The sequence below is a fragment of the Populus nigra genome, chromosome 7 (assembly GCF_951802175.1).
Source record: "Populus nigra chromosome 7, ddPopNigr1.1, whole genome shotgun sequence".
In the NCBI taxonomy this organism is placed as follows: Eukaryota; Viridiplantae; Streptophyta; class Magnoliopsida; order Malpighiales; family Salicaceae; genus Populus; species Populus nigra.
Window position 1 is genome coordinate 8,526,116 of NC_084858.1, and position 19,292 is coordinate 8,545,407.

General features: G+C 36.0%; 2 protein-coding genes across 2 annotated transcripts; both read right to left on the reverse strand.

Moving 5' to 3' along the window:
- Positions 1 to 55: 55 nt before the first annotated feature.
- Positions 56 to 1,716, reverse strand: LOC133698946 (peroxidase 47-like). Its single transcript, XM_062122059.1, has 4 exons — positions 1,347 to 1,716; positions 962 to 1,150; positions 683 to 845; positions 56 to 595 (listed from the first exon to the last, which is right to left on the reverse strand). The coding sequence occupies exons 1-4, from the start codon at positions 1,560 to 1,562 to the stop codon at positions 213 to 215; spliced, it is 951 nt and encodes a 316-aa protein (XP_061978043.1). The 5' UTR covers positions 1,563 to 1,716; the 3' UTR covers positions 56 to 212.
- A 2,332-nt stretch (positions 1,717 to 4,048) lies between these two features.
- Positions 4,049 to 9,839, reverse strand: LOC133699751 (PHD finger protein At1g33420-like). The gene is made up of 5 exons (XM_062123180.1): positions 9,289 to 9,839; positions 8,001 to 8,127; positions 7,263 to 7,478; positions 5,508 to 6,125; positions 4,049 to 5,044 (listed from the first exon to the last, which is right to left on the reverse strand). The coding sequence occupies exons 1-5, from the start codon at positions 9,647 to 9,649 to the stop codon at positions 4,306 to 4,308; spliced, it is 2,061 nt and encodes a 686-aa protein (XP_061979164.1). The 5' UTR covers positions 9,650 to 9,839; the 3' UTR covers positions 4,049 to 4,305.
- Positions 9,840 to 19,292: the final 9,453 nt, after the last annotated feature.

Below are 19,292 nucleotides of genomic sequence, written 5' to 3' on the forward strand. Positions count from 1 at the left end.
TCTTTAGGATTCGCTTGTGCTTCTTGAATAGAACTAAATCTTCAAGGCAAACAAGAAATAGAACCACACTCTTTATTGATCATTTTATTGCATCTTTAAACAAAGTATACAAAAAGTACAAGGATAATCCATCGCATATAAGACCGGAATCATCAATAATCTACTCAAGGACAAGTCTCTTCTCTTAATCTACAAGAACCATCTCACAACATTTAGTTTACTTTACGGCAATCTGCTCTTACTTCTCCTTTTGATCCTTCCTTAACATCAAGCAAGCTCATTTTCACCATTGCCTGTTGAAAATCAAGGAAAAACATGGCCTGGTTCATAGCATAGTTATTGACAATTGCTCTGGTTTTTGGATTATTGTATAGGGTTTGGTCTGAAAATAGGACTCCAGCTTTCCTTTGCAATGCTTGGAAGTAGAAGCTATCAAAATTATTTCTTGTCACGTCAAAGGATTGTTCTGCATTGTCCCCACCACTACATGTTTTGGCCAATGTCTTTGAAAAGTCTGAGTCCATAGTTGGATCAACAGGTTCACTCAACCTAGTTTTGAACGATGAGCACCTTGCCACTCCCAGTGTATGTGCCCCTGCATAAACCAAGTGATGACCACAGAACGACGATGAGCACCTTAACACTCCTAGTAATTTGATAGGTGAAGAAGATGAATACTTACCAGACAAAGCAACCATGTCTTGGGCACTGAAACCACGTTTGCCAAAGACACTAACGAGCTCAGAGGCATTAAAAGTGGGGAAAGGCAAATTGATAGTGTCTTCAATTTTAGACCTTCTTCCATCTTTTCTTCCTTTTGGTATGTCATACACTGGACCTCCTGACTGTGATTCCCACCAACACCAGACAATTCATATATCAGTAGATGCTAAGCATTGAAAGAAGAAGAAGAAGAAGAAGAAGAAGAAGAAGAAACAGAATATTGAAAGAATTTTGTTACCCAAGAAACAGCCTCTCTAGCAGCCATTGCAACAATATCAGCACAGGAGACAACACCAGGGCATCGGTATTCAAGTTGCTCCTTTACATCATCAATTAATTCAAAGCCTCTAACACTCAGATTTCCTGGAGAATCCTTCTCTGCTGTGTTATCCTTCGTTGAGTCCAGCAGGATAGACCCATCACATCCCTATTTCAAGTTATTTCAACAGTCAAACACAAAGAGAGATCATTGGACACTCTTGCTGGTATTTGTATCTATATTAACCCTAACACTTGACTTGTGGAACCTTATAACAAAACTACACGTAAACCCCACATGAATGTGAGAGAGGTGTATGTGCAATGAGAGCGTAAACAGTTAAAGAGAGAAAAGGGTCGATTACTTGTATCCAGCAATCATGAAAATGCATCCTAACAAGAGCAGCTGCTAAGGTAGGATCAGACTGCAAAGCACTTGTCACTGTGCTCCTCACAATTGGCTCAGCTAACGGGCAATTGAAAACATAGTAGTTCATGCTCAGGCCGTCTGCTCCAAATCTATAACCACCTGCTATTAACTCCATCAATAAGACCACGACAAGAAAATTAGCCAAAACCATCTTTGATAGCTTCGAAGGGAACTCTACGAGCAGTATATGGCGAAGGCTAAGAATGCAATGGGAGAGATTTGGAGTAGCTAGGTTGATTGAAGAGTGAAGAGGAAGTTAGCAATGTGTTTGTGTATATATAAACGCAAATGATTGGAGAAAGGTTGCCCCAAAGAGATATTAGTAAATTTTGGACAATGCATGCAGGGTTAGAAGATAATGGATCTATCATTTTCTCCACCTAATTATAAATTATAATAATCTTGCTTACTTTATGTTAATTATAGATTAAATAATGCGTGCTGATTAACACATTAATTTGCATGTAGATGTAGGGAGACACGTAACAAAGTCACAACAATTAGTGTTCCTTGAATATTCGATCCCAGACAAACCATGATGCCTGCTTTCAAACCATCATCATACATGCATATAGGAACATTGAATTCGAATGAAATTGCACAAGAATGGTGAGAGAGTTCATAACCCTTTTCTAGTCGACTGATTTTTAATCAATAGAGAGTTCAATTAGCATTAGCATTCGTATCCTTGGATTTGATCATCATCTTCTGAGAAAGAGGTGTTAATTTCTAGTATCTTCTTTTTTAATTGAAAATAATTAAGACAAAAATATAAAGTTATTGTTAGCAGGTGTTTTAAAATAGAAGACATAGGGACAATAATAATAGTAGCATGTTTGATTGAAAAGATAAAGATTACTATATTTTTGTGAATATTTTAGAATGAATAATTATGCTTTCAGAACTGGAAATATATGGAAATATTTTTTTTCTATCTTTGCTATCACTTTTTATTATTATTATTATTGTTTTAAGATAGTAACTAATGCTAGAGAATCATATAAATTATATCTTGATACCTTATCTAATAACTTAATCTTTTGAATTGAATTGATTCTTTGATATGGTATCAGAACCTTGATGATCAAGCGGTTACGAGTTTGAATCTCACTATATTCATTTATTTGATAAAAATTAAATACAAGATAATGTAAGTTTGTACAAGTTTCAAGTCATTTGAGGGAATATATTAAAGAATAATATAAATTATATCTTAGAACCTCACTTGAAAAGCTTTTCGCTAGATGGTGATGATAACCATATCTAATTTGATGGTAAAAAGAATTGTGTTATTTCTTTAACAAAACAAGGTTATTTATTTGATAAAAATTAAGTACAAGATAATGTAAATCTGTACAAGTTTCAAGTCATTTGAGGGAATATGTTAAAGAATAATATTAATTATATTTTAAAACCTCACTTGAAAAGCTTTTCGCTGGATGGTGATAATAACTAAAAAGAACTGTGCTATTTCTCTAACAAAACAAGGCTCAAATGTACTAGTAGTAAATTTGTGACCGCTTCTTTTACTCAATTTTCTCATAATCCCACTAGTTTTTTTCTTAACCATTGTTATTCTAGAACAATGACTTGTTTGGAAATGCATCTTATTCACATTGATTAACTCCTTGACCAACGACTAAATAGACTTCACTAATCTAGAAAAATCTCATCACATCAAAACCTTGTTACTTGTCAACTCCCACTTCGAGGTAAACCTCCCCACTTATTACCTAAACATAAGTATCCATGCTGAAGTAAAACCTTAAACTAGTTGATTAGAAGTTTGTGCGAGCTGGTTGACTCTGAATGGTAATTATCAAGACTTTGAATATAATCACTAAAAAAAGACTTGGCACCGTGCAAGATTCAAACAATATATTAATGAAAACACAGTGACACAATGACTTGTGTGTGATGGAGGAGGGGGGAGGCAATGTTACCCACGTAGATCAAGATTCAGTGGGGGGTGGCGGTGGGGGATGCAGCTGGTTTCCATTTGAAAGAAAAAGCAATTACAATGGAGCATGAAGTGGAGGAAGCTTCATACGCAATCAAAAGCTTCTTTTTGGGCATGAGATTTCAACTTGCTTTCTTGAGTGCATTGGACACATGTAGTGGTGGTGCCATCTTCTCTCTCTGCTTTTATAATCTCTTACTTCCATTCTCTTGTGAGTGCTTCTCACACTGTTTTCTCTTTTTCTTTGGGATTTATGTGATTGGTATCAATTTTCTTCCGAGCAATCTTGATATTTTAACTGAAGCTCTCTCTTATAATTCCTTGACACTTTCCCTACAAAACGTGTCATTTTTTTTACTGAATACAATTATATTTCGATAAGAACATGGATGTGGAGATTTCACAGAATTTTATGAGGTTTAGAGATAAAATTGATACCGTACATTGATGGGGAGGCATTTGGAGGTTTCACGTAAAGCAACTCCCTCCTACCGGGGTCAACCGAATAGCCACTTTCCCTTTAGTTTGATGTCAAATATTCGACACCTGCTCCACTTTCAAGGAATACGCACGCGCGCACGCGCGCATCAAGCCAAACACAATCAGTCAAGAAACTCCCCGTCCATCCTACACAGCTAATCGAGGCAGGCATCAAGCAGGTAAATACGAATTCACAGTTGACATCCATGCTAATTCCTTCTTTTTTTGACTCGGTTAGGGTTTTATGTACAGAAAAGACGAACACCAGACCAGACAAGTGCTGGAAAGAGAGACCACAACTGCATTTGATGTGTACATATTCACCCTAGTATTGGAGGGAAAACTAGCCTATGAAAACGATGGAAAAGAGAACATTTACGGCCTCTTGATTTTTGGCGACATCCTCTTTCCACAGCTTCTGCCATTGCCACCAACGTGGTAAGTTATCGTCTCTTCAGAGGCTGGATCCTCTACATCTAGGACAGACAAACTTGGCAGGCACTGAATCAGAATCCGGAATGCCAGAACACCTGGTGTGTTGCCACACTCCACAGACATCACAAGCTAACATTCTCTCTCCATCATCGTCTTTTGCCCCACAGCAGCAGTCCACAGTCCATCCCTCGGTTCCTCTTTCCATTCTAAATTTACCAAGACCATTTTTTCCGAGGCATCTCCCTCGGAGCTGAACAGATTCAGCTGACCCTATCAAGAGCTTGACCTGGGTGGAATCATCAACACCACTATAGCCAAGAAGCTCTTCAGCATGGAATCTTCTGAACATCAAATACACATCTTGAAACGCCCTGGATGCTTCTCGCTTGAGATCAAATACTGTAGCATTTGAAGGCAAGACTACTGTTTCTGGGGGGAGATTTGGGACATTTTCTTCCAACTGATCAACAATCTCCACCTCACATGACAGGAATATAGTATTTGGTACAGACACCACCGTTGTTTCACACTTGTTGTAGTCCTTCATGAACTGCTTGCAGTCCAGAAGTTTCCTGGCTGATATGATCCCAGCATCAATTGTGACCTCATGTCCAAAGCTCAACATTGTTTGAGGGAGTAGCATGTTTTCAAAAAGGAATCTCAGGTCCTGTATAAGGTTTTCTTCAGAAGGGCAGGTAATGACAGTAGAGCCAATGGCAGCAGCAGTGCTATTTAAGGAAGGATTTCCAGGTTCCAGTCTGTATCAAATTGGAACACAAAGTTAATACAATAGCACTGCACTGAAAAATTGCACTACATAAAATTCGAAGCAAATGGCAGGACCTCCCAAGGGAAAAAGGGGTTTAGATCTCAGCCCTAAAAATTAACAATACCATCCAGCTCCATCATAACCCTGAACTCAAATTGTGTTTTTTTTTTTTTTTGTATCAGTTTCCAAAACATAGTTTTCCCAGAAAAGTGAAATAATAAAAATTACTTTCAAAACCATTCATGTCTTTCCAAGATCCATTTTGTGCACAAAGAAGATGATTGCTATGTTGACCATTAGTTTAATCATTGCCAAATTAGAAGAAGAATAGGATATTGCAGCTAATATAATAAAACTGGAGAACTGCCGGTCAGCCAGAAAACCTCTTCAAATTTTAAGTTGTTCTATATATGCCAATCATGAATCAAATAATGGATAGATTAACTGCTAACCTGTACTCAAAAGCACCTGAACTAGGATTGCATCGAGAGCTAACAATCATTCCATCAGCTGCAAATTTCCCTCCAAGTTCTTTCAGGCAATGATCAAGGAGCTCTGGAGGAGCCACTTTGAAAACAGCGCCTCTAAGTGCACGCCAACTTACCCAGTTGGACCCAGACACTGCTCGTAGTACTCTAAACATGGCTTCTTCAACACGTTCAATATCAACCTGAGTCCATGAAAAAGAAATCCCTGGTGCATAAAAAGGACACTTCTTGCAACTAGAATCATCAACCCCTGAGGTAGACTTGTGAGCATCGTGGATCAAACTTGTCAAATAACAGAAAAGATCTCTAGTATTTACAAGCTCATGATCTGACAAAGATTGGTAAAACTTTATTGTATCCTGCAAGCGAGTGTGTGTTTTCTGTCCTTCGGAAAGAAAGATGGACAAAGGTAGGCTGGAGAGTGTTTCAACAGCTGACTTATAGGCATCAACTGTCAAACCAAAACTGCCAGCACCAAACTCATAGCCCCAGTCACCATACCACGAATGGCCTTTAGTGATAGCATGAAGTAGCCTGTACTCTATACCATACTTCTTTGATACATCCATCACACTGACCTTTCTGTTAATGCATGGAAAAAAGACAAAATAGTAGGTTTAATTCCCAGCTACAATTAGATGAAATCAGGAGGCTAACAGGATTCATGCTACCATACAAGAAAACCAACATCCAACAAGATTAAGAGAGAGTATAAAATATCAACTGTGTTTTGATCTCCAGAATAATATGTACAAAACCCTTGATTTCAAGAGAAGCATAAAGCATTCTATCTACCGAATCACTAGACAAATTACAACTTCCACAAAATCCACACCAAAATGAATTAACAAAAATGAACATTTCAATGACCCAAAAGAAAAGCCCCATAGATGGCTTCCACAAATTTCAGCCCTTTCACAGTTATGTTTGTCTTTTACAAGTAGCGGTCCAAAACATCAACTGCTTTTCTCAATCTCCCCGTATTCAAATTCTCCTAGACCATGAAATATCTTCCAAAGATAACATCTACTTAGAGGGTGTCTGATATTGTGGTAATAGTTGCTATTCAAAGTGTTTTTCACTCAGAAATGAATCAAAATAATAATTTTTTAATTTTTAAAACATCATTTTTGACATCTACACGATCTGAAAACACACAAAAAAAATAATTTTAAGTAAAAAAAAATTTCAAATTTTTTCAAACGTGCTTTTGAAACACAAAAACAAACGGGGTCTTAGAGAAACACACCAAAGAGCTGAAGGTTTATGTAGAGAACTCCAATAAATATTTTGAGCTAGCAAATATTAGAAATCATCTTCAACTTAACAGAACAGTCTCACTAAGTAACACGCATGAAACTGAGAGCTGAAGGTTTATGTAGAGAACTCTGACAAAAATTATGAGCTAGCAAATATTAGAAATTAATTTCAACTTAACAGAACACTCTCACCAAGTAACAAGCATGAAATTGAAATGCAATAGAAGGTTTATGTAGAGAACTCCAATAAATATTTTGAGCTAGCAAATATTAGAAATCATCTTCAACTTAACAGAACAGTCTCACTAAGTAACACGCATGAAACTGAGAGCTGAAGGTTTATGTAGAGAACTCTGACAAAAATTATGAGCTAGCAAATATTAGAAATTAATTTCAACTTAACAGAACACTCTCACCAAGTAACAAGCATGAAATTGAAATGCAATAGAGAAATCCTAACCTGACTCCAAGACTTTTACATAACCGATCCCAAAAGTCCATGATATGGCATCCAGAAAGGACCCTGGAGCCCCCTTCTTTGCCATTTACCCTAAGAAGGTGCCCGTAACCATTTGCATGGATGACCCCGTGTAAAAGATGAGTGGTGTCTTCCAACTGGTGATAGACCCACTCTTCTACATCATCTGCAGTTGTTACATGGTCACATGCCTTGCACCTAAAATAGAAAATTCAGAAGATCATCAAAAGCCACAAAAATGATGCAGATAAAGTATTAACTTCAAATCAACCAGGGTTATCAACAGGTATGATATTAGCATTAATCCCAGCATGAATCAAGTTCAATACACCAATGTATCAAAATTCAGTTCCATAAAGCAATTTGTAAAAGCTATTAAAACAGATCTAGTAATTTGTATCTTCAAGCAAGACTATGGGGCAGATAAAGTGTACTCGTGAGATTGTTAAAAGATAACCTATTTCCTTGGTCATGCTATCCCCAGACCACAAACATACATTTTTTACATCAAACAATAACAAAAAGAAAATTACAGCTTAACAGAGATCAACATAATGTACCAGCACATAATTACTGTATATCATAATAAGTATGAACATTGCATTAATAGCATACAGTACTAAATTATGCCAAATAATAAAAGAACAAGATACCATGTCCAACATATTATCACAATCAATGCTAAACAAGGCGAAGCTGAGGATAACTAAGGGTTCTCACCTTGATTCAGACAAATGCAGGATGTCTCCGCAGCAAGTGCATGGCTTATGATACCCACCAATGGAGTTACCGTCACCTTTAATGATAAAATGGTAACGCTTACTGCATACTGGATGTTCACTCCAACCTACCACGCAGAGGAAAAAAACAACAAATAAGTAACACAAGCAAAATCTAAACAATCACAACACTATTTTCTAACACAGAAAATTCGAAAAACATAATCGAGCAATGACAGTGTAAGTACAAAAAAAAAAAAAAACACTTTTCACCTTAAGTCCATCAGATGACATTATGTTCAACTAAACACATCATAAGTTAATCTATCACCCACAATTTTTTCCTCAGCAAGCAATCAAACAGTCATACTCCAAAGTGGCCCCATGTTAAACCCCATAATCTCATCATTCTTTCATAAGCTACAAGATTGAGTCCACTCTCATCCATCTTTAGAATACCAGTTTTACATTAAGGGGAAAAAAATCATTCCATGGCCAACATTACAAACTTCTAGACGCATCAAAACATTCAAAAAAGAAATTAAATTTGGTCAACTACCAAGCACCAACTACCCCAGTTGAGACCACAAAACGAAATATCCTATTCAAAGACAACAGTACCGTCAACTCATTATCCATTCCACAACCAAGCATTATTGCCCAAGCAACTAGAATGGTCAAAGCACAACATGGGTTTTACAACCAAAAACAAATTCATGATCCCAATCAAAAGAAGGCAACACAGGTGCATGCACGATACGGTCCCACCAAAACTAAACCAAAGGCTGGCCACCACAACAAGACAAGCAAGCATGCTGCATTACCCGCCAAAAAATGCTGAGAATAGCTGTCACGCAATAGCACCCATCAATAAAAAAAAGAAAACAACAAAAGCAGGGACCCAAAGCGCGCCACGTGTCCAAAAGACATGTCTATCCTAACTGAGATAACATTTATCTACACCAGATCATTGTCTTTTGTCATTATTCCTCTGGGCCCCACATTACCCGTCCATCCAAGTCACACAACACCAATTTCTCACGATAAGTTACCATCTTCTCGTTCACTCATGCAATAGACACTCTCACGAGACGATCACGTGATATGGCGCGGTATTTTATTTTTTATTTATTTCACAAAAAGAAAAAAAAAAACCAAACTAGAGAGAGAGACACACACATAACAAGAGAGCTCTCGAGTTTCCCGCCCCGACCAACGAATGGCAAGGGAAGAGAAAGCGTGAAGGAAAAATAACGCGTTTTTCAGTAACTCGAGCTGAGTTAACTCACCAACAACTCGACACTGATCACAGTAAACAGTTCTAGATCTAGCCACATCCTCCTCCACCACATACAAAGAAACCACCGCCGACCCCGCCTCTCCACCACCAGACTCCACTAAGTCACCGACTCGAAACGAGATTTTCCATGTGAGCAGATGGGGGAAAAGCGATGAGGGGGGAGGTAACAGCGCGTGTTCAGTTAAAAACGACCTGACGTTGGATCTGAAAGGACCGCGAGGTGGAGGAAGCGAAGATGAAGAGGAGGAGGAGGAGGAGGAGGAGGAGGAGGCAGGGAAAGTGAGGAAGTTATAGAGATCAGCTGTGACTCTCCTCTTCATCCTCTTAATTGGTCTCCCGTTAACAACCATATCCGTTACGGCGGCGCTTGAAGGGAAGGGAAAGGGAAGTCAGGAATGTTCTAGATCTGGTAGATCTGACGGTGGAGATTAAAAGATTAGAGAGACAGGAAGTGTTTCGGTTAATAATATGAGATTGATAAGAGTAAGTGAGAGGGGAAAACGAAACGTTTTGGGGGTGGGGGTGGGGATGGGGAGAGTGGAGTGAGTGACTGTGATTTTGGATTTGAGAACAGCACGAGTTTGATTAGCATCATGTCCTTTGGATTTAGAGGAGAAATCCTAGCCGTTAAGAGTGCTGACTGGTTCTAGACGTTTACCAATTATCGAGGTCTTTTCATGGAGAGTTACTGTATTGCCCTTTATGGTGGGAACTAGGAAGTTTCGTTGATATTTCAGTGGGGTTTGGAATTTTGGTAAAAAATAAAAAATAATTATTTATTCATAAAAATAATTATTATTTATTTTAGAGGATATTGTGACAGTGTTTTTTTAAAAAAGGTTTAAGAACGGAATTGAAATTCTTTACGCACCACTCCAATGTTTTAACGACGTGATTTTTTGAATTTGGTGATTCAGATTATTTTTTTTATTTTTTATTTTAAATTATTTTTTTTATATTTTAAAGTCGTTTTGATTTATTAATGTTAAAAATAATTTAAAAATAAAAAATATATATTTTATATATTTTTAAATGAAAATATTTTAAAAAATAATATTTAATACACTCTTAAACATCCCTTTAATTTCAATTAATTTATAAATTAATTCAAATACATTTTTTATTATTTAAATATATAAACAAAAGATTATATTAATAATGACAATTTCATTGATGAGATAATCAATAAAATAGCATATTATTTTCAATGTTAATGTATATACGTGGCAGTATTGCTAAGTTGATTTTTTAAGATGTTAATATGTTGATTTTAAAAAGAATATTGGAAAGATACCTGATTACATTTAAAATAAATTGAAAATATATTTATTACTGAATAAAACAAAATATTAGCCGGTATTGATTATATCATTTTAAAAAAATTGTTGACATAAAATATCTGAATAATTTTTGTAATCAATTTTAAGAAATTGGATTTTAAAATCTCCATCCAAGTGACCGTGCTTGGGGGAATGTTAATTGAAGAAGGATAACTTTTTTGTTTGTTTTCTGAAAATTGGTTTTAGAAAAATTATTTTTTAAATTTATTTATGTTTATTTATTATTAAAAAAATTGATTAACAAAAACTACTTTCCAGTTAAAAAAAAATTTAGCTTGATTTTCAGAAAAGTGTTTTCCTTTTGTTTTGGGTGGAAAACACTTTACGGAAGTTATAAAAAATTTAGAAATATCATATTATTTGCTGATTATATCAAATTTAGTCCTCAAACTTTTGATTACTATATATTTTTGTTTTTATTATTTGTTTTTCAATTTCATCCATTAGAATTTAATTTTTATATTAATTTTGGTTCTTATTTTTATAATTATTATTTACTTTTTCTTTATCATTTTTTAATTGAAATGTTTTATCTATCAAATTTAGTCCTCGTTTTTTTTATTATTAGTTATTTTATTTGAAATAATTTATGAAATGTTAATTATTATTATTATAATTTCTTCATCTTTCAATTCTTTTTATTTTTTATATTTGATTTCTATTATTTTGATTATTATTTATTTTATTTAAAATAATTTATGAAATTATATTTTTTTCAATTTTATTCTCATTCAACTTTTTAATTTGTAAGATTTGTTCTTCATTATTTTAATAAACTTGAAAAAATAAAACATTAATAAGTTATTTTTCAGCTCATTTTCAAACATCGGAAAATAATTCACTTTTTCATAATTCACTTTTCAAAAGAAAACTACTTTCCAGCAAATAAACTGAGCCTTAGAGATTAGGATCAAGGGGTTTGTTTCCCCTGTGATCTCAAGTTCAAGCTTTGTGGTTGTTAATATGATGGTCACTAGAGACTTACATAATCGTTAACTTCAGGGCCCATGAAATTAATCAAGGTGCGCGAAAACTGACCAAGACATTTATGTTAATAAATAATAATAATAATAATAATAATAATAATAATAATAATAATAATAATAAAATCAATATAAGATGATCATCTAACAACAATTTTATTTGTATAAAATTTATCAGTGTGTTACTGAAAAACTTGGATCGTTAATGTAGTCTCTTCACAAAAAAATCAATGAAAAACTTAATTTGTTACCGTATGATTATATTAAAATCTTAAGTTAATCTAATTAAAGCTAGTCAAAAACTTGTTTTTTATTATTAAAAAAATATGTTCAAATTGAGTTAACTCTTCTTAATCGTTACTCTATATTTTTTTTTCTGGTTGGATTTAATAATTACAATGTTATTGTAATTGTTTGGAAAAATAACAACATGACAAAGTAGAGCATAAAAACCTCTAGTTAACTAGCTTGTAAAGGGAAAATAAAACAAGTTAAAAGACAAGAACGTGGTTCTTGCTCAAAAGCAAAACCGTTTCTAACTTTTTCTACAAAAGAATTAGGTACGTGGTGGATGGATGATAATCTCTTATTCATTAAAAATATGTTAGGAAATGTGGTTCTAATTGCTTATCAAAATAATTTTTATTTATAAATTTATAAAAATAATATATATTTTATTTTTAAAAAATTATTTTTGATATCAACGCATCAAAATGATCTAAAAACTTCAAAAAAATATTAATTTGAAACAAAGAAAAAATTTTCAAATTTTTTCAGAAGCGCTTTTGAAATGCAAAAACAAACAGGGCATTACAAGTTAGATGCATCCTGAAAAGAGAAACAAGAATGTTTAAATTTGTAAAAATATATTTTATTAGTTAAATATTTTTTATAAAAATATATACACCGCGTTATTAATTACATATTAATGCTAAACACTACAATCTATGTATTTCAACAAAATATTTCGTTGTGTCTTTGACGAGGATTGTCTCCAAAATGTTTCGATCGATGACCTGAAATAGGTAGTTCTTGACTTTTAAGTCTTTTAGCTTCTGATCCTCCATCATCTTCCTCTGAGCTACTGTTAGCCCCGAGCCATCAGCTTCTAGTACTGGAATTCCTTCTTCAAAGAGACTCCAAAATTCCTTTGAGCAAAGGAAATTTTCATCAACATTGACCAATGGTCGTAATGACCATCAAACTTGGGAATGGCTGGCTAAATGAAACTTCCTTCTGCATCCATATCTCACTCTTTCACTCCCTTGTTTTTCTTTTCTCTCTAACACTCACAATCAGACTCGATTAAGAGCTCTGATACCAAATTGTTAGAACAAATAGACTCTAAAGCAAAGACCTTTGGAGTTTTCTGAAGTTTATCTATTGTAAATCAAATGAAAGGGAATTGGCTTATAAAGCCATTACAAATAACTGAATAGCAAAATAACAGCTCAAGTCCTTAACAACCCTAATATCATGGTAAACAACTAGGAAGCAGTCAACATGAATCTGGAAAAAAAAATGAGCTCCTAAACACTATGAGTTATTGACAGATTCAAACTAGAGACCTAACACGCCATAAACTCTAGACGTTTAACATCTCTAACATTCCCTCCCCTAAATTGGAATTGTCAAAAGCAATCAGTTTACCTCAGCAAGAAACTTCATCCCCAGTAGCTCTCGAAGCTTCACAAAACTCTCCAGCTTTAGAGGCTTGGTCATAATGTCTGTAAGCTACTCATTGGTACCACAATACTTCAACTTAACCACTCCATCCCTAGTGAGATTATGCAGAAAATGAAACCTCACATCTATATGTTTGCTCCCTATGTAAAATTAGGTTTTTAGACAACTTAATAACATATAAGTTATCACAAAACACACTAATATACTTACTTTGAGAAGGGCTGAAATGATTAAGCACTCTCTTCATCCAAATACTCTGACAAGCACACTGTTGCTGCAACATATTCCGCCTCTATTGTAGAATGAGTTACAACATGTTGCTTCTTCGAAGCCCAAACCACAACTCCTTCATTCAACTTAAACACATGCCCTGAAGTACTTTCTTATCATTATAGTCACCAGCATAATCATTATCCGTATATGCAAACAGTTATATTGCACCTTCTCTTGGGTAGAACACGCCAAGCTCTAGAGCCTCCTTTAGATATCGAAGCACCCTTTTTGCAGCAAGCAAATGCTCCTCAGTTGGATCTGCCATATATTTGCTAATGAGACATACAATGTACATCAAATCAGGTCTGGTAGTCGTCAAGTACATAAGGCTACCAACCAATTGCTTGAATTGAGTTACATCAACTTTCTTCCCCTCCACCTTTTTTTGTTAGCTTTCAACCAGACATTATGAGATTCTTTACTAAATTTCACTCCCTCATACCAAACCCATCAAGGACATCTTTGGTATATTTCTTCTGACACAAATGAATAACCTTTGAACTTTGCAGAACTTCAACACTTAGGAAATATCTTATCTTTCCTAGATCCGTCATCTCAAACTCAGACTTCATCGAACACTTAAACCCCTCAATCAAGCAAGCACCATTACCAATAAAGATTAAGTCATCTACGTAGAGAGTTACAATTAAAATCTTACCTCCAGCTTCTGTTTTGACAAATAAAGTAGACTCATAATTGCATCTTTCAAAACCTTCATTGAGAAAATAATTCTCAATCTTACTGTACCAGGCTTGAGGGGCTTGCTTTAGGCCATATAAAACCTTTTTGAGCTTGAACACCTTCTCTTCTTTGCCTTTTTGCTCATATCTTTGTGGTTGCTCAATGAAAACAACTTCCTTTAATTCTTCGTGCAAGAATGCACTTTTTACATCCAGCTGAAACACCAACCAACCCTTCTGAACAACCAAAGCCAAAACCATGTGAATTGTATCCCACCATGCCACTAAAGCAAACACCTCATCATAATCTATCCCATGTTCTTGAGCATAACCTTTTGCCATCAAACGGGCTTTGCATTTATCAACCTACCCACTTTCATTCAACTTAGTCTTATATACCCACCTAACACCAATCTTCTTTGCTTCAACTAACAGATTTACCAATTCCCAAGTTTTATTTTTCACAATAGCTTTTATGTCTAAATCCATCACATTCCTCTACTTTTCACTCTTCGCAGCCTCTGTATAGAAGGTTGAATCTTCTTGTGAAGTGAACAAAGCAAGGCTTTGTAAATTTTTCCTCTTCTGATAAACCTTCTCTGCTTTTGTAATCTTGCATGCAACTGGGTGCTCTTCTAACTCTTGGTCCAGATGAAGATGGACTTCTCCACTACCTCCATATGAATCAGTTTAAGCAGATGATTCATCTTGGTTACCTTCTGCACTTTCTTCATCCTTATCTGAGTCATTGAGATCATGCTCATCATCTTCTTAGTAATCATCTCTCCAGTCAAGTACATCGAGCTTCACTTCTTCACTCCTCCCCCAGTTCCAGTTTTCACCTTCATCGAACATAACATATCTGCTAATTACAATCTTCTTGGTAATGTGATCAAACAACTTATAAGCTTTGGACTCATCACTATACCCGAGAAACACACATTTGTAACTCTTATCATCCAGCTTTGATCTCTTAGTATCTGGTACGTGAACATCTCCAATGCATCCCCAAACCCGAAAGTATTCCACAGTTGGCTTGATTCCACTCCAGCACTCTTCTGGGTCTTGCCTTTCATCACTACTGTAGGAATCATGTTTAACACACGTACTATCCATTGAACCGCTTCTGGCCAAAACACCTTAGGCTTCACTCTTTTCAGATAGAAAGTAAACCCCATTCTTCCTACTATAATCATCAATAAAACTTAAAATGTACCTCTTGTTGCTATTTGAGCTTGGTATGATGGGACCGCAAGTGTCAGCATGTATTAATTGTAGTTTTTGTGAGGCCCTCCACTGACTTTTCTTTGGTATAGTCTCATGATGTTGTTTTTCGATGTTGCAAACAATACACTCTTTTCACAACTTTGAGTTTTGGCAGCCCTTTAACAAGTTGCTTGTAGTGCAAGGTTCTGAGGCTTTTGTTGTTCAGATGATCATACCTTCGATGCCAGAGATCAGTGGTATCTTTAATTACGACTCGAAGACATTTTGAGCTTTGCATTTTTGCATTGGCGAGCAAGACAAACAACTTGTTCGCTGTCATCTGAGTATGTGTTATGAAACCTCTACTAGGATGATAAATTATGTATGCTCCATCTTGAATAAGAATGGTCAACCTCTTCTCTTATAACTAACCAACACTCAGCAAATTATTTGTAAGCTGAGGAATGTAAAACACATTGGTTACTACCTGAATTATTCCTCCGATCTCTATCTTGATGTTTCCCCTTCCCATTACTAGCATCCTTGAATTGTTCCCCAGTTTCACTGAATGCTGGAATTGCTCATCAAAGTCCACATACCACTACTTGTTTCCTAACATGTGGTTTGAGCAGCCTAAGTCAAGAAACTAGGCTCCTTCCCCAATGCTTGCTCTTCACTGTTTTGTTTGTGCCCCTTCATTCTTTGTTCATAAACTAACAGATTTCTCTATAGTTCATCAATTGTTAAAGTGTCCAAATTATTAGATTCTTCCACTGAACATACAACATAATCAAACTTTAAGGTCATAGATCTCAAAATATTCTCAATGATGACCACTTGATCCATTTTTTCACCGTGTATCTTTATTTCATTGGCAACCGTAAGAGTTCGAGCAAAATACTCATCTACCCCTTCATTTTCCTTCATCTGCAAGACTTCAAAACTTCTCCTTGTAACTTGCAATTGAGCTCGCTTTACTCTAGTTGACCCTTGATACTTCAGCTTCATGGAATCCCAGATTTGTTTCGCTGTGTCTTTGAAGAGGATTGTCTCTATAATGTTTTGATCAATGGCTTGAAATAGGTAGTTCTTGACTTTTATGTCTTTTAGCTTCTGATCCTCCATCATCTTCCTCTGAGCTACTGTTAGCCCCGAGCCATCAGCTTTTGGTACTGGAATTCCTTCTTCGATGAGACTCCAAAATTCCTTCAAGTAAAGGAAATTTTCCATCAACATTGACCAATGGTCATAATGACCATCAAACTTGGGAATGGCTCTGAACGAAACTTCTTTTTATAGCCGTGTCTCACTCTTTCACTTCCTTGTTTCTCTCTTCTCTCTAACACTCACAACCAGGCCCGATTAGGTGCTTAGATACAAAATTGTTAAAAAAAATAGACTCTAAAGCAAAGACCTTTGAAGTTCTTTGAAGTTTATCTGTTGTAAATCGAATGGCTTACAAAGCCATTGCAAATAACTGAATAGCAAAATACCAGCCCACGTCTTTAACAACCTTAAGATCGTGGTAAACAACTAAGAAGCAGTCAAACACTAATCTGAAAAACAAAATGAGCTTCTAAATACTAGGAGTTATTTGCAGATTAAACTAGAGACCTAACACGTCATAAACTCTAGATGTCTAACGTCTCTAACACCATGCACACTTTGATATTGCCCTATACGCTACCATGTACGTGAAATATTGCTTCTTTTCTCGTAGATTTTGTAGGGGAGTTCTTGGCCTGCCTTCTCTTCCAGCCCTCGCAATCACTTTCTCAGCAGCAGAAAGCGTTCTGAGTGGAGTAAATTGTGCTTCAACAGCAGCAGGGATTCTTGATGAGTCATGCAAAAACCTCTAGTAATTAATATTTACGTAACTAATCTTATAAAGTCTTGCCTTCTTAAAATGGTACAAGGAGATAGGTATACCTTAAGCTAACATATGCAAAATCTGGAGAGTGCCTTGAGCCAATCGAAGAGGATAATGTATGGCAAACAATTGAGGCAGCCATGGTAGCAATGACTATATCAATAATTACCTCTCCCCTCTTATACACTATCCCAGTTATATACACTTACAGGCTTACAGCCCCAAAGACTTGGCTCATCTTCTCACAAGCAACAACATTTCACAAGTATTGGTACGATAATTTATTCATTTCTTGTTGAAGTCAAGCAAAAGAATGCTATTAGGGGTTGGGCCAGGGCTAGAATAACCCAACCAACACAATTTTTGTGTATGGCAATACTTTTGGAGCATTCACTCAAATAACAAAGCAGTTAAGTGCAAGGAGGTCAGAGCAGAGGAGCTTCCTAAATCTTATGGTAAGTACCTTCAATGTTTATAAGTATATTATGTTGGGTCATTCAAGCAATCAAAACACATCAAATTTACGTGGTTCGACAACTTACCTACTCCACGGAGCTACTGGTTTGTATTAATTAAGCTTAGAAACAATACAAACAACAAAACAAGGAGGAAGAGAAAATTCTTCTCTACTCAACTCAACTCTCCCTAGCTCTCTCTCTGTGTTTCTCTCTTGTTCTCTCTACACTTCGTCTCTCTCTCAGCATCTCTATTTATAGCTGAGACACTCTCCTTTAGTCAAATATGGCAGCCACCATTTTCAATGGTTAGGTAACCTACCATGCCTAACCTTGCAGCCATGTTTGGCAGCAGCCATGCTTGCCATGGCTGCCGCCACCACCATCTTGTGTCCACACATAACAATCTCCCACTTGGACACAAATGGTGCTAGATTTGTCTTTTAATCTCTGAGACCAACTGAAGCTTTACACAGCTTCAGTTTATCAAGAGTAACTCCTTTGGTTAACATGTCAGCTGGATTCTTGCTTCCGCAGATCTTTTCTAGCATCAGTTGCTCCTCGTCTAGCAATTATCGGATGAAGTGATATTTGATCTGAATATGCTTCGTCCTGGAGTGAAATGCTGGATTCTTGGCAAGGAAGATTGCACTCTGACTGTCGCTATACAAAGTACCCTTTTCATTCATCTTGCCCAATTCTTTTAGGAAACTTTTAGCCATACTATCTCTTTTGCAGATTCTGAAACTGCAACATATTCAGCTTCGGTTGTTGAAAGAGCGATGATCTTTTGTAAGGTCGAACTCCAGGAAACAGCAATCCCTCCTATAGTATATACATATCCTGTAGTGCTCTTTCTGCTATCAACATCTCCTGCTAGATCAGCGTCTACAAAACCTTCAAGTTTCAAACCACCAGCTGTGAAGGTAAGACAAGTCTCTGATGAACCTTTTAAGTATCTCATGATCCATTTCACCGCCTCTTAATGTTGCTTTCCAGGATTGCTCATATAGCGGCTTACAACTCCCACTGCATGGGCAATATCTGGTCTAGTACAGACCATAACATACATCAAAGAGCCGATAGCTGAGGCGTATGGAAGCTTATCCATGTATCCATTTTCTAGCTCAGTTTTTGGTGACTGGTCTTTGCTGAGCTTGAAATGATTCCCCAGAGGTGTACTTACTGGTTTAGCATTATCCATACTAAACCTGCTGAGAACCTTCTTGACATACTCTGTTTGTGAAAGCTTTAGTATGCCTTTGTCTTGATCTCTGATGATTCTCATGCCAAGTATTTGTTTAGCAGCTCCCAGATCCTTCATTTCAAACTGTTTTGACAATTGTTGTTTCAGCTTGTCAATCTCCTCAATGTTGGATCCTGCAATCAACATATCATCCACATATAATAGTAGAATGATGTAGGAGTTGTCAAAATGTTTGACATAGCAACAGTGATCAGCCTGACATCTTGTGTATCCCGAACTACACATGAAGTTGT

Bases quoted from the DNA above. Each gene is read 5' to 3' on its own strand.
- LOC133698946 (XM_062122059.1), bottom strand. From the start codon at position 1,562: ATGGTTTTGGCTAATTTTCTTGTCGTGGTCTTATTGATGGAGTTAATA. The intron at 1,151-1,346 runs GTAATCGACCCT...AACTTGAAATAG, and splicing joins TTCATGATTGCTGGATACAA to GGATGTGATGGGTCTATCCT. The intron at 846-961 runs GTAACAAAATTC...TGGGAATCACAG, and splicing joins CTAGAGAGGCTGTTTCTTGG to TCAGGAGGTCCAGTGTATGA.
- LOC133699751 (XM_062123180.1), bottom strand. From the start codon at position 9,649: ATGGTTGTTAACGGGAGACCAATTAAGAGGATGAAGAGGAGAGTCACA. The intron at 8,128-9,288 runs GTGAGTTAACTC...TCTGCGTGGTAG, and splicing joins TGATCAGTGTCGAGTTGTTG to GTTGGAGTGAACATCCAGTA. The intron at 7,479-8,000 runs GTGAGAACCCTT...TTTCTATTTTAG, and splicing joins CTGCATTTGTCTGAATCAAG to GTGCAAGGCATGTGACCATG.